General features: G+C 40.2%; 1 protein-coding gene across 1 annotated transcript in view; it reads right to left on the reverse strand.

Moving 5' to 3' along the window:
• mtgo (miles to go) overlaps positions 1–15,256 on the reverse strand; it is a 46,352-nt gene continuing 31,096 nt past the window's right edge. The window contains exons 2-8 of the mRNA XM_090115247.1: positions 10,842–11,090; positions 9,494–9,681; positions 7,500–7,698; positions 7,034–7,230; positions 6,599–6,753; positions 4,091–6,284; positions 1–3,090 (exon numbers count right to left, since the gene is read on the reverse strand). Of these exons, the coding sequence (XP_089971373.1) occupies positions 2,812–3,090; positions 4,091–6,284; positions 6,599–6,753; positions 7,034–7,230; positions 7,500–7,698; positions 9,494–9,681; positions 10,842–11,010 (3,381 nt within the window). The 5' untranslated portion in view covers positions 11,011–11,090 and the 3' untranslated portion in view covers positions 1–2,811. The remainder of the gene's footprint in view (positions 3,091–4,090; positions 6,285–6,598; positions 6,754–7,033; positions 7,231–7,499; positions 7,699–9,493; positions 9,682–10,841; positions 11,091–15,256) is intronic.

The raw sequence follows: 15,256 nt of genomic DNA on the forward strand, positions 1-15,256 counted from the left end.
TACACAAAATATAGTTTTATTGATATATTCACGTTTAATAAATTGTATACATAACATCATCAAATATTATATTATAAACATATACATTTCGTTATACGTTACTAATTCAAACACAAATACAATATGAGATGTTATCCCCATTAATCATACGTGTCATTAATTTAAAAAAAAAACATGATTTTAACATAGTGTAATAATAGTTTCAGTTGACATACATCGCCGTGTCGAAACACACGTTGCATAAAATCATAAACATCAGAAATATATTTACATTCCCACGAAAGAAACATGTACATTTATAGTCATTTAATTAGGCCTATTTACAAGTGGAATAAAGTTGGAATGCTTCACTGTAGTAGACAATAATTTTGATTGCAATCGGTGTCTTGTACAATATATAAAATTTATATAGGAACAACGATTCCTCCATTTTATTCACAAAGCTATAAATTCACTGATATAATATTTTCTAATAAAAAAAATAATAAATATTATAATATATTAAGCCATATAATAACTAAAGTGTCAATTGCACATAATGATTATAAAATTTCCGAAAATAAAAACAGATATTTAACGCGGTCGCCAGCTGTGCTGCCGATAAACTACGAACTACACGTGGATTGGCACGAAGTTATCCCTGCCATAAAACAACGACGTCACTATATTTTGAAATGAAGAAAACGCCTAGGAATGTGTATGATAACATTTATAAACATATAGAAAGAATAGAATAAGCTGATCACAGAAGTAATATACACGTACAGCAAGTATAATATAAGCCTTACAATATAGACAAATGGTAAGCTCTTGTCCAAGACAAATGAAACGTTACACTGACGGCTCGAGCTAGTAGACATTTAATGCATTAAGGCCTATGTGATTACAATATTATTTATTACTATTACCATAATACCACATTATTTCACATAATCAAACAACATTTATTATTCGTGAATAATGACACTAAGAACATCAATGTGAATTGCAAATGCATTTCCTATAACTTCCATTTATAAATGAATACAATAAAAACTTACTTCGCTTATCTACATAGAAACTATTTCATTGAAAATTATATTTAGAAGAATATCTGTTAATATTTTTTCTAATATATCAATTAAAGTAACAAACATCAATACATGGATTTTGACCTATTTTTTTTTACTTTTTTGTGAAATATATTTCCTTACAAGATTACGTCGCTTTTGGCAATTCCTTATTAATACCGGGTGGTAACAATCTCAATAAATTTTATAATCTCTAAATTTATAAACAATAATTACTCTATATTACAATAATGTCATCAATAAACGTCATGTTCTATTAATAAAACAAATTAATTAATATTTAGCATAAAATGTTAAAAGGTACATAGAAGTTAACAAATAATATTAAGAAATAGGATTATAATTTGACATATAACATCCACGGCGCGGCGTGCCGCCCTTAATAGACAATAGTTGGCCGAATCCACAATCTTCAAACGTCTCAGTCGGAAGTTTGAATACTTAAATTGTTACTTAAAAACTCGGTTACGAAAGCCTTTAAAACAATCCTATAGACAGAAAGCATTTTATTTTAAAAAATCAGTCTCAATCGCATAAGGAGATGATCACAGCACACACACTGGAAACTCGTTGCAAGGCGAGGGGCCAAGTCCCTCTTAACTGAACTTTATTATTAGAGCACCTTCTTTACTAATTTGCTATGCTTAATTATGATAAAATATACGCAACAGACCAATTAAAAACTTTTATAAAAATATCAAGTGTTTGAAAAACATACAGAACTATGAAGACGAATGAAATCCATCGGAAGTGCAATTTCATAAAGCTATAAATAAAAATTCATTTTCATAAAATATACCAAGCGCACGATGTTAATATAACGGAATCGAGAACAGACTAGATACAAAAGTTAGAGAAAGTACGAAGATGCAAAGATTGCAACACTTTCTAAGATACAATTTACATTTTTGAAATGGCAACATCACATACATACGTATAAAACACCTATAAGTAGGGGGTGACAGCGCGTTTGGACAACACTCTTTCGAACGTCACGTAAAATGCTAGGCCGTGGAGACGCGATACGCCGCGTCACAATCGATCCGATACAAAACGAACGTGAACAACGATTTGAGCTCGCTTAAAATATTTTAGAGAACATTTATATACGAAAATATTAGAAATTAAGATACACGTTTACACTAAGCGAGACTTCGCACATCGATCCAGAGACGGCTATAAATATATGTAGTTTACGCTAATTATGTACATTCAAAGGATTCACATGCAACGGTACGGAAGCGAGGGGACACTCAAAGCGGAACTGGCGGGCGAATCTCGACGACTTTAAATATAATTCACGCGTCGAGTCACAGACACATATAAAAAGATGGCGACGCATACCCTCGTCCGTACGGTCGAGACGATCGATTCGGACACCATCGCTACCGGCTAGCCCCTACCTAAATACAATAATTGCACTCCAAAAGCGACGTTCGCCGCGCGACCAAAATAGTGTCAATGTGGTTTATAAAAATTGCACCGTACCTTGTTCCCGGATCGAAACCTCCTCATCGCATCGGCGATCGACTACGGACGAGCGGAGACGTTCCCCGCGTTCGACGAACGACAATAATCTTTGAAAAATCCACATTACAACACCGAACAGGACCCGAGGTTCGAACGCGACGCACAGGTATAGGATCGTACCGACGAGGGCGAGCCCCTGCGGGCGGGGGTCGGGGCGGGCGGGCGGCTAGAAGCGGGCGAGCGCCCGCGGGCGCGCCGCCGCCAGCGCGCGTCACGGGCTCGGCTCCACCAGGCGCTGCACCAGCGCGGCCACGAAGATGGCCAGCAGCAGGAAGGCGGCGGCCAGCAGCAGCGCGGCGTGGCGCGGGGACAGCGCGCGCGCGGGCCGGGCGCGGCGGGGGCGCGGCGCGGGGGGCGGGGCCAGCAGCACGCGGCCCGCGCCCGACCACGCGCCCGCCAGCCCGCCGCGCACCGCGCACACGCGCACCAGGTACTCGGCGCTGTGCTCCAGCTCCTCCAGCTGGAACTGCGTCGCCGCGCCGCAGTACACCTGCGGGACGGACGGTATGAGTGATTAAAATGATAACATCGTCAACTTTAATTTTAGTTTTCGGTCTTGAACATATCTTAATCTTAATACTATTATAAAGGCGAAAGTTTGTAAGGATTTATGGATGTATGGATGTATGGATGTTTGTTACTCTTTCACGTAAAAACTACTGAACCGATTACAATGAAATTTAGCACACATATAGAGGGTAACTTGGATTAACACATAGGATAGGTTTTATCCCGGAAATCCCACGGGAACGGGAACTATGCGGGTTTTCCTTTGAAAACGCGGGCGAAGCCGCGGGCGGAAATCTAGTTACGGTATATTGAAACTTAAATTTTAGTAGAAGAAACTATGAAAATACTTCAAAGAGCTCTTTTGTAGATAAGAAATATATGAAGAGCCTTGAAGCTTTTTCTTTTACTAAACTTTCATAAGATATATTTTTGAGCGTTTTTAAAATCAGTGTTACTTTGTTGTTATACTCTACAAAAAAAGCTCTACAAATCATATTTTTCAGCTTTTTTATAATCAGTGTTAATACTTAATATGTTATTCTCTACAAAAAAAGCTCTACAAATCATATTTTTGAGCTTTTTTATAATCAGTGTTAATTTGTTATTCTCTACAAAAAAAGCTCTACAAATCATAATTTTTTGAGCTTTTTTATAATCAGTGTTAATTTTTTATTCTCTACAAAAAAAGCTCTACAAATCATATTTTTGAGCTTTTTTATAATCAGTGTTAATATCTCTACAAAAAAAGCTCTACAAATCATATTTTTGAGCTTTTTTATAATCAGTGTTAATTTGTTATTCTCTACAAAAAAGCTCTACAAATCATAATTTTTTGAGCTTTTTTTTAATCAGTTTTAATTTGTTATTCTCTACAAAAAAAGGTCTACAAATCTTTACTAGTCCACTAATATAAATTTGTGAGTTTTTGTTTATAAGAAAACACGTAGCAATGTTGTAAAACAAAATCGCTGGGCACTCACTTGTTTATAGACGGCATCCTTGGCGCGGGCGCACTGCAGCACGAACTCGGCGTCGTCGAGCGGCTCCCAGTGCACGAGTGCGGCGCGCGGGCCGGCCGGCGACACGGCGGGCGGCGCGGGCGCGGGGGGCGGAGCCGCCACTGTGCCGCACTGCACCGCCGCCGACCACGCGCCGCGCCCGCCGCGCTCGTCGCTCGCGCGGATGCGGAACCAGTACGTCGTCGCCTCGCGCAGCTTCTTGACCTTGCACGAGCGCGCCGAGCCGCGGTACACGGGCCGGAAGTCGCGCGCGTCGGGCGCCCGCATCTCCACGCAGTACTGCGCGCCCTCCGCGGCGCAGCTCCACTCGAGGCGCAGGTGGTTGTGCGCGGCCTGCGCGCACCGCAGGCGGGGCGGCGCCGGCGGCCGCGGGCGGGTCGCCGCGCGCGCCTCCTCCGACCACTCGCCGAGCCCGAGCTCGTTGCGCGCCGCGACGCGCACGCCGTACGCGGTGTCCGGCTCGAGCCCCTCCACGAGCTGCTCGGGCGTCGGCCCCTCCGTGTCGAACGCCTCCTCGCCGACCTCGACGCGGTAGGAGAGCACCTCGGCGCCGTGCGCGGGCGGCGCGCGCCAGTGCAGGTGCAGCGAGTCGGCGGTCGCCTCGTGGCGCAGGCCGGTCGGCGGGCCGGGCGGGGCGCGCGGCGTGAGCGCGTCGCGGATGGCGGACCACGGGCCGCGCCCGGCGGCGTTCGTGGCGCACACTCTGAAGAAATATGGCGTGAACGGGGTCAATTTTTCGACTACGCAGGTCGTCTCGGCGCCGTGGTAGACGTTGGCGTACGAATCGTCGACGTTGATCCCGCTCATTTCGACGTGGTAGTCGACGATCGGCGCACCGTTGGAGGCAGGGGGTGTCCACTCGAGACGGGCGCTTCTTGCGCTCTCTATCGTGGCGATGGGGGGTTCGGGCGCATCTGGGGGCGCAGCCCTAGTCGCGAAGCGGAGCGCCGCAGATGGCGGTCCGGCGCCGACCGAGTTGCACGCCGTCACCCACAGTCGATACTGGCAGCCCGGCACCAGCTCCCGCACCGTGCAGTCGCACTGCGGCCCCGTGTGGGCGAGCCGCACTAATCCGTCGTCTCCCGCGAGTTCGACGCGGTATTCTGTGATAGGAGCGCCGCCCGTGCACTCCGGGGGTCGCCAGCTTATCGAAGCGAGTGTGGCCCGCGGTTCGGCGACCAATTCTGGAGCGTTACTCGCCCCGGGCGTAGTCGCTTCCGTTGAAACCGTTTCGGTGACCGACCAGTCGCTCTCTCCCGCCACGTTAACGCAACGCACTCTGGCGCGATACGACGTTCCCGGTGACAGTCTATCACAGTGCGCTTCTCGCTCGGGGCCTTGGTAGGCGCATCTGTAACCCTCCCCGCTGTCCAACTCGAGCGTGTACGATTCTATGCTAGATCCTCCATCGTCACTGGGCGGTTCCCATTTAAGTCTAAAAGCACGGGAGTGCACCTTTCCTTTGATGGTGGGTCGGCCGGGAGCGCCCGGTTTCTCAGGTAGCGTTCGATAGGTCACCTCTATCGACCACGGGCCCTGACCGTCGGTCGTCTCGCAACGCAGACGAAATCGGTAATCGGTGGCTTTGCGGAGACCCTCACAGAGGTAAGTGCAATCTGCGCCGCTGTACACGGGCAGGAAGCCGTGGCCGCGCGCCGCGTCGTCCATCTGAAGCGTGAACTCTTCGTCGGAGCGACGCTCCCAGTTGAGTCGGAGCGAGGTGGAGCTGGCGTCGGAGAGCGCGGGCGGGGCGGGCGCGGGCGGGGGCGAGCCGGCCGTCCACACCACGGTGTCCTCGCTCCACTCGCCGCGCCCGCACTCGTTGACTGCGGCGATGCGGAAGCGGTACCGCGTCTGGGGCCGCAGGTTGTTGACGGTGTGCTGTCGCGTGCGCGGCCGGGTCAGCTCGGCGAAGCCCTCGCCGGAGTCCATTTCGAGGATGTAGTGGGTGATGCGTGCGCCGTTGTCCGCGATGGAGGGCCAGCGCAGCAGGAGCGACGTTCGTTGTCGTTGCGTGACGCGCGCGGGCGGCAGGCGGTCGGGGGGCGCGGGGGGAGCGCGGAACGTGGCCGCTTCGCTCGCTGCTCCTATCAGCTCCCCCGCTCGAATTTGCAGGCATACTGAGTATTCGCAGCCAGGCCTTAGATCCCTTACCCTGGAAAAATCAAACACGTGTTGTGTAAGCATAATTGATAAATGTTCATTGTCTACAATAAGCCTATGTAAAACTTATTTTTTATTGAATAAAGTAATACTGCATAAAAGTTTGTTTTATTTACACCTGTTACATAAATTTAAAAATGAGTTTAAAAAATTATGAAGTACATAATAAAATAAATTTATTTTTTTTATATAGCAAGAGAATAAACCGAAATTCAATCCAAAATAAAATATTTAAAAGTAATTGTTACCACTTAACTAGAATCTATCAAAACACATAAACTCTTGTGAATATTATGAAATAGTTACCTGCATGACAATGAGGGTCCACTGTATATAGCTTTGTAGCGTCCCCGATCGCCCAGCAGCAAGTCATATGTCAGTTCCACATTTGGTAATGTGACTCCTTCGGGTATTGGCGAGTTCCATTGCACAAGAGCACTTGTAGGTGTCATGTCACTGACCTGGAACGTAAATATACAATTGAGGATTTACAAATTAGGTCATAAAATTATTTAATTTTCTATTGGAAATAAATAATAATGTTTACATAAAAATCCTATTTCAAGTAAGTTATTGAGTAAAGTATTCAAGATCTTTTATATTTTACATATGAATATTAAAATGGTTGATTCGCAAAAAGCAACTATCCAATATTAGGTTTAAATAATGTAAAATCATTTCAATTATATGTTATGACAAAAAGATATATTCACTTAAACAATAAAAAGACACAACACAAACCTGTGGGGTTCTTGTGGCCGACAACAGATCTAGTAATGCTTGAGTGTCGTTTTCATCATCCCCTTGTACCGAAGCGCCTGCCGAGGAACCCTCCCCTTCAGACCATGTTCCCGATGACGCACCTCCACTCCCGCCCCCACGACCATTCAGTTCTTTACGAGGAGACAGTGACGGTGTGCTCGCCCCAGAGCTTATTTCTAAAAATGTACAATGATTTTGTTTAAATTCCTGAGAAAACTTACATTGCTCGCTTTGTTGCTAGACTAAATATTATAATGAAATTAAGCAATAAAATGGAATTTTACTAAAATAAAAACATGATAATAAAATAATGACAGCAGAATTAAGTTTACTTGTAATATCATTATCAAATAAAAAATACTGATTACACACTTTTTTAAATGAGCATAAAAAACCTGAATAAAGACTGAACAGTCAACATTACTGTTTATGAACACAAACACACCTGTCCCATTATTCCTACTATTCTGCTTCCTCTCTAATTTTTGTTTTAATTTTGTGTATTGGCGTTGAGTCCTTTCATCCTTTGGATAAATAGGGGGAGGTGGTGAATGCTGCATGTGGTGTGGTGGCACATGGTGAAAATGTGCCGTGTAGCCTGGCCCGTAGAAGTGTTGGGGAGCGCCTGCACCGTTTGCTGGACCCTGGAATTTTAAATAACAAATGCAATATAGTTCACAACATAAAACATTTATTCACTTTGCTACAACACTGTTATAAAAGAAACCTGTCGTAGTTATAACTGGATTATTATTCACAGATTAGAAAAGTGTTACGAAAGATTAGTTTTATGTTTGTAAACACTACCACGGCATAAACAAACATACGGCTATTAAAATTTTAGATTTTATCCCCATATTTGTAAATGAAAAGCTATATTTTTTTGTATTTATTAACCACTGACCTTAGTTTTCTCTTTATCAGCGTTTGTTTCATTCGAATCGCACATTTTTAATATAAACTACAGTAATTTTGCTTCTTGATATCAGTCAAGCTTGTCAAGAATGCGGAGTGAAGTGTGGACGTCAGTGCCACGTAGTGCCAACTTGTACAATATTTACCGATAAGGTTACCAGCCGTAAAACGAAGCCAAAATCAGATAATACAATAATAGTAGAAAATGCAAATACTTAGCCGTTCATTTTATATGGTTGTATTATTTCTATGTATTGACGTTTTGTTCACGATATAATCGATAAACGAAGTGAATGTTTACATAGGTGAAACATATCATATAAGATATTATATTATTTCATAGGTCAAATACATATGAAATAATATAATTGTGATGTGATTTAAAACTCTCTAGAATAAACTGATACCGTGAAAGAGATAAATTAAATAAATCCTTTTCGTAGTTCTTATTTATATTGAGCTGTTTATAACATTAATTGCTTAGATTAATTAAAAGAAACCTTTACATAAATGTGGTAGTAAATTATTACCAAAACTAGGGAAAACATTTCCGGAACTATAAATTGGCAATTTGGGGGTTCTATTACAATAATACCAACATTAAAATATAGGTAGCTTAGGCATGGGCAAGGGGCAAGGGCTGTCATCAAAGGGCTAAAAGATTTTTAGAAAATACGAATTTAAACAAATGTATGAAATTTAATATCTTAGAGTTAATTAATAAAGGATATATTCTTTATCTCATTTTTAAAAATACCATTAATTTGCATTAATGACTGGTAAGTAAGGTATGGTAAGTAATGGTAACTAGAGTAAGGTTCATAAGGTTCTTACATTAGATCTGTGCATTAGCTGATAATTAATTAAAATTTCTGGATTACACAAAAAATTATGCAATGTATTTTATAAAACTGGACATTTAAAACATTACCTACATCTCGTCTCATATTTCTATACCTACAGGTTTAACCAAAATTAATAAAGTAAAAATCTGGACATTGATTTTTATACTCGAGTTTCAATGCGTAAGATTGTAGGTAATAAAAACATAAACTCGTGATAACCATAAAATATTGTGATTTTGAATGAAGGTAAAGAATTTTCCTCGAATTTTTGGAAATTGTTTTTCGTATAAATCTATCCTAGCTTTCATATTCTAAATTTTAGATGTAACCACTGACAATAGCGAAGCCACCGAAGCAATGCCGTAACAGAATCTAATGTAGAATAAAAAAAAGTTAATAGTATAGTTTAAAAATACTAAGTTAATACTACTAAAACTGGGTCAAAATCGAGTCTCCAGGACCAGGAGTCGGTTAATCAAACATACAGGTGAAGTTAAAGCGTGTTAAAAATACATCAGCGGGAGATAGCAAGATATACTTAATTATGATCTTGTCTAAGGATATGTGAATAGCCCAATAGGTTAATATAGGATAGAGTCTCTGTCCATAACATCAGCAGGGTTGTATTAAGGGACATTCTAATCCCACGGATGACCAGGTTCTCCGACTTAGAACTTACATATGGGTGTGGTGGCTGATGGTGAGGCGGCGGTTGATGGTGGGCTGGCGGGTGGTGAGGCTGGTGATGGCCGTGGTGAGGGTGCTGCGCGTGGGGGTGGGCCACCAGGTAGTGGCGCATCCCTTCGTCGAGGACAGGCGGCATTAGTTGCGGCATCATGGCTGCTGAGGTCACCACCGGCATGCCACCTGGTAAGTATATTAGGCTTATATAATAACAGAAAAGGATATTGTGAGCAAAATTTGCATTTGCTGGTAGACTAACACCTGGTAGAAAATAACGTCGTACAGTTGTTAAATATACTAATATAACAGAAGTAAATTAGCTTTGCAATGAAATTGAAACTCTATGTAGAGAGTAAATATATTTAAATATTTTTTCGGAAACTGGAAAATACCTTTTAAATAATAAATAGGTAGATAGACTATCGTTTAATCACTTTAACGATTTATTGATTTATTAATGGATTGTAAGAATTAAGTATCTAATCTCAGTTTTGCTTTTGTTTTTTGCATTTACGTAAGCATAACGAGATATCTTATCTTATTCAATTGGTTTTTGTTTACAAAAATTAAAAATACTTTAATTATGTCATATCAAGTGATTTGATTTCAGATTTCATTAAAATTTATACTTCTTTCATTATCCAGGCAGTTTTAAAGCCGAATAATAATATAACGTGTAATGTAACAATGTAACAAGAGCTTATTGTATGGCAACGGAAGACATGGGACACCAAGCGTGGCATGTCTCAATTTGCCATCGACGCCGTCTGTTCCGCTTCGTAAATTCGCATATTCGAATGATTCGACAATTCGCAGTAAGCGCACTTCATATGTATAATTAATTGTAATTTGCTATTTAATATTTTGTGATAAATTTTATTTCAATTATTTACTGAGATATAAAGATGTGCAATGTAAGCTGTGAGTTCTGTGCATTGCAGAATTTTTTATGTGGAAAACCTATAGGTTTTCCACATAAAAAATTGCACAACTTGCAGTCTGCAGATAACCAAGGAAACATGCCAGGACGACAGCAATCGTTTCCAGAATAATTTATTGTTATTTCAACAAATTTTTTGACATAGTGCTGATCGATTTTCATGCTATGTTACTCATTCTGTGCTCTTAACTTGTTAAGCTTAAAAATATAAACTCTTTATAAGTTATTATTCTATCGCTCACTTTTCATTGTCTAATTAAAAAGTTGCACTCTACATCAAAGTTCTGAAGAAAAATAAATCAACTGAAAAAGTTGGACATTTGCCTTTTGCTCTTGCTATATATTAAGTAGGTGACGTGGCTATGCGTCACTGTCAGGTGGTTCATTCAGCATTACAACTTACTGTAATCAGCGTGCATGGTGCACATGTGCGTATGCTGCGGATGCTGCTGCGGGTGCGGACACATCTCTGGCGGCACATAGTACGGTTCAGGCGGGTAGTACTCGCCGTAGTAGCCGTCGGGAGCGCCGCCCGCACCCCCGCCCCCCTCCGCCACGCCCACGCCCACCATCGCTACCTCTAGCAGCTCATTGCACGCCGCCGCCCGCGACGCATCCGTGGCGCCGGCACACGTGCCACACGTCCGTCAATCTGCAAAGATACAATCAGGGATTATGCATGGGCATTTCATAACCAATTAATGATCTAACAAGGCTATTAATATGTTTATCCACACATAAAACAGTGGTAGGTACTTGTGTGAGTATAGTAGGTTAAGCAGCGGAGCTTGTGATTGAACGTAAGAAGCACAAAAAAACTTGTGATGCCCTTTATATGTCTTGAAATCGGTTCCGTAAACATAGATAATGGCATAAAGAAGGAATAAGAACATTAATCGGGGTCTAATTACATTAACCGCATAACAAAAATCGACATCCGCGTAAGCGCATCGTGACGGTATTTGCCTTTTAAATGGTTTGCTGTCATGGAGTTTCACGACTTGTACGTCGATGAGCCCACAATCTGTGTCAGTGATTATGGCATCAGTATCTTGACGTCTGTTTATGCTCGATGGAACGGCTTACGTGTATTCTATCAAGTATTTTACTAGTACATACATTTAAAATGTTCCTTTACGTTTTTTCATTTTCTTATTATTGGATAATAAACTCATTAGAAATTTAATCTAAATCAGTGACATCTTCAAATTCAAAGGCTGACAAATGCTAAAATGAGTTGAAGTAATTCTAATGGAGAAAAATATGAATTACGAAGGAATTACGAAGTTGACCATCTGCTTGTCCTACTTATTTCAGACAGATATTAAATTCCCTTGAATTTACGATATTCGAGCCGATAATGCAATCGGGGTTTCCCCCAGTAACAAGAAACTAAGTTCTGATAAAGCGTTTCCTTACTCGGTAAACAAACTACGTTTTTTAAGCGCAAACTAGGTATGTACCTATAGTAAACACATTTTTATATTTAACCAACTACAACAAGGAGCGTTATGACTCATGAGTTATGGTTTTCGAGTAAATTATGGTACATATTCGGTTACATAGGCGTGTCGTTTTTATTTTGCCTAGGTTTAGACTGTTTAAAGTTTATAATGGATAAATAAAAATTAATAAGAATAAAGTTTTGAACTCCGACTTTGAATCCATACTACGTCTTCAAAAGCTTTAGAGTTGCGTACTTATTGAAAGAAGTAATTTTCAAAGTTTTGTTTTACAATTTTATGTTAAACTTATTAAACGCAATCGGGTTTCTTGTTTTTACAAACTTGCTATATTTCTTTCGCAATGTTTATACCAACCCCTCGCTTTTAAACGAGCTTCAGGTAAATGATGAACATAATTCATTTTTTATTGTATTTATACATTTACATAACGTACCTATTGAATTATTAGGTGTGGCGTGGCGAGGAAAAAACCATCAGTCTTCTGTAAAATAGTTATTGATATGCAATTTCTAAGAATAGCTCGATAATTTGTTTACAACGTTGAAGAGACGCTCCCAAGTGGATATCGATCTCAGAAATGGTGTATAATGACTAGCATTAGGTATTTATTTACCTTTGCCTTAACTGACGTTGAAGTAGATTAAAAGTGTTAAGAACAACGAACAAGATTGAATGTATAAAGGTAATCCCAAAGGGATCAAAAGGCGTTTTGAAAGAGCCCAAAAATCACGTAACTACATTGTTCGATGCTCTATTCAAAGTACTTAGAAGTTAGGCATATTGAGACGATCATTCATCGGTTGATTATGTTTAATTGAATAAACGGCGAGGTGGCGATGGTGCGTTCGCGCCGGATTCCGTCCTCTTGTTATGTAAATATCTCTCTGTCCACTTCGTCCGGCAGGGTCATGGACGACGGCAGACGCAAATATAGTCAAAATATTTGTTGGTAGTTAACACGTATAGAATTTAGTATTTACATTTCAAGGTTAATATGTTTATTTTAATGTGCAAGTAAATTTGTCTGGCTGCCGGTCTGTTTGTTCTTTACGAAATGAATGGAATTCTAATAAGAAGACTTTCACTTCAACAATATGACTAAGGAAATGTTTGTAACGGAAAAAGAGGAAGGTTTAAAAACAATCGCGGGCAAAGTCGCGGTCATTAGCAATTAATAGAGAAGAATGCAGCTTCGTATTGTTACTGGCGTATGCAGACGTTAAGAAAACAAAACAAAAACTTTCTATACTTGGTATCCGTATTGATTTCATGCTAGCATAGCCAATTTAGCGGATACGTTTTTATGATACCTACTCCTATCGGGGTTCGGATAATTGAAACGTGAGTATCGAATACCTAATCTCGCTGCTGACGCACATATCGCCATTTACACAGTTAATATGACGATTCTTAACAATGTATTTGTAATTGTAAAATAACATTTTTCTTGTTGATATGATACAGTTTGAAACAAACAAGACTCAAAGAGTAGGTACATCTGTTATGAAAACTAATTCAGTCTTATCTCCTCATTATGGATGAAATGTAATGCTGTTTATACATTTTTAAGATAATATTGTCCATTGTACTAACATAACAATATTTAATGTTTTATACTGAATTTTAGTAAGTATTTAAAAATCTAAGTTATCTTTCAATCGTGGTTACCACTGGCACTGGGCACTGTTAACACGTACCTACATCTCTCTTTTGTTTCACTTTATTCAGAGATCCATAAAATCAAAAATTAAATATTTATGATATGTACTTCAAAGTGTTACTAATTCAAGATTAAAGTTTTTGGTTATTTGCATTCAATTCAGAAGACAAGTTACAGTGTTTAGTTAAGGTATATATGATAAAACGAAATTAGTGAAATTACGTACCTATCTACTATCTAATGCTATCCTCAATAGAATATGGCTCGTGATTTTATCGGAATCGCTAAGTGTATTCCTTTGGAATTTCCAAATGTCAAGAAATGCAAAAGGAAGTTATCTATACGCTTCGCTTGAATCGAGAGTCGAGACTCGAGACGTTTACTTCTGCGAACTCATTAACATAGCGAATGTGAGGACGCGGCACGAACCGGCCTACTATATACCTATTTATACATTAATATACTCACTTCGTTGACTGGTAGCTTAATTACGAGATTAAATAATTATTTAAGCAAATACCAGCAATTTACCATTAACGATTGGTTAATTTTATTACCTGACAATTTGACTGAAATAGGCATTAAATTATATCTTATAGCAGTATGTATTTCAAATGTTAGAATAGTTAGGTAGGTATATTAAATTGAAATAATATTAACGTTATATCATAACTCCATCGTAAAACTTGAGCCAGTTGAGAATAAAGTGTATGATTCAGATTCTGTGAACTATTTTATGTGTTAACAGTTAACACTTAACTATTGCTTTGAATTGAATCTTGAGGAGATCCGCAAAAGAACTAAAGTCACCGACATAGCCCACCGTATTAGTAAGTTGAAGTGGGGTTGGGCTGGGCATATAGCCCGCAGAACCGATGGCCGTTGGGGCCGTTGGGGTTCTCGAATGGCGACCACGTACAGGATGTCGCAGTGTGGGATGGCCTTCAACGAGGTGGACAGACGACCTGATCAAAGTGGCGGGAAGCCGCTGGAGTCAGGCCGCTGGTGATCGGTCGTTATGGAAATCTTTGGGGGAGGCCTATGTCCTGCAGTGGAAGTCTTAAAAAGCTGGAACGGAATCTAGGTGCAAAAAAAAAGGTTAAAAGCATGATCTGCGATCGTCTTTTTATGGTGCAGAGACAGAAATAATAATTATTACTTATTATACTGTCACCTAGCATTAAATATGTACTAAGTAACGTTACGTAGTATCTCCATGTACGTACACCAATGTAGATAAATGAGAACATTCAACGATGAAATACAACATAAATGTGTAACGTTTGTGAATTCATTCAAAATAATATCAATTCATAATAATATCATATACATAAATGGCCTATATTTAGAATACACACACATAAAAATTATTGCGTGGGATTCTCTTTCTCATTTGTAATAACACAAATATATAGGACATTTAATTGGAACATAGCGTTTAGAATAACCAATGCGACAATATTCGTCGTCAATATTCGCCGTTTTGGTAACCAATAAGATTATTTTTATTTCTGTCAATATTTCATCGTCCAATAGGTATTTCACATTATTAGTCCGTAAAGTCAACGTTTGATATCGATAGTGCTGTCATGAGTAACGACTCATATATTGCATCCATTTCCTCAACGAAATATAAATTTTGCTTGCTTGATCCCCAATTTCAAACCAAATAAGAGGAGACTCAAGTGTAAT

This window comes from Colias eurytheme, chromosome 2 (genome assembly GCF_061535395.1).
Source record: "Colias eurytheme isolate Ceu_HAF_F1 chromosome 2, ilColEury1 Martin Lab GWU primary, whole genome shotgun sequence".
Classification (NCBI taxonomy): Eukaryota; Metazoa; Arthropoda; class Insecta; order Lepidoptera; family Pieridae; genus Colias; species Colias eurytheme.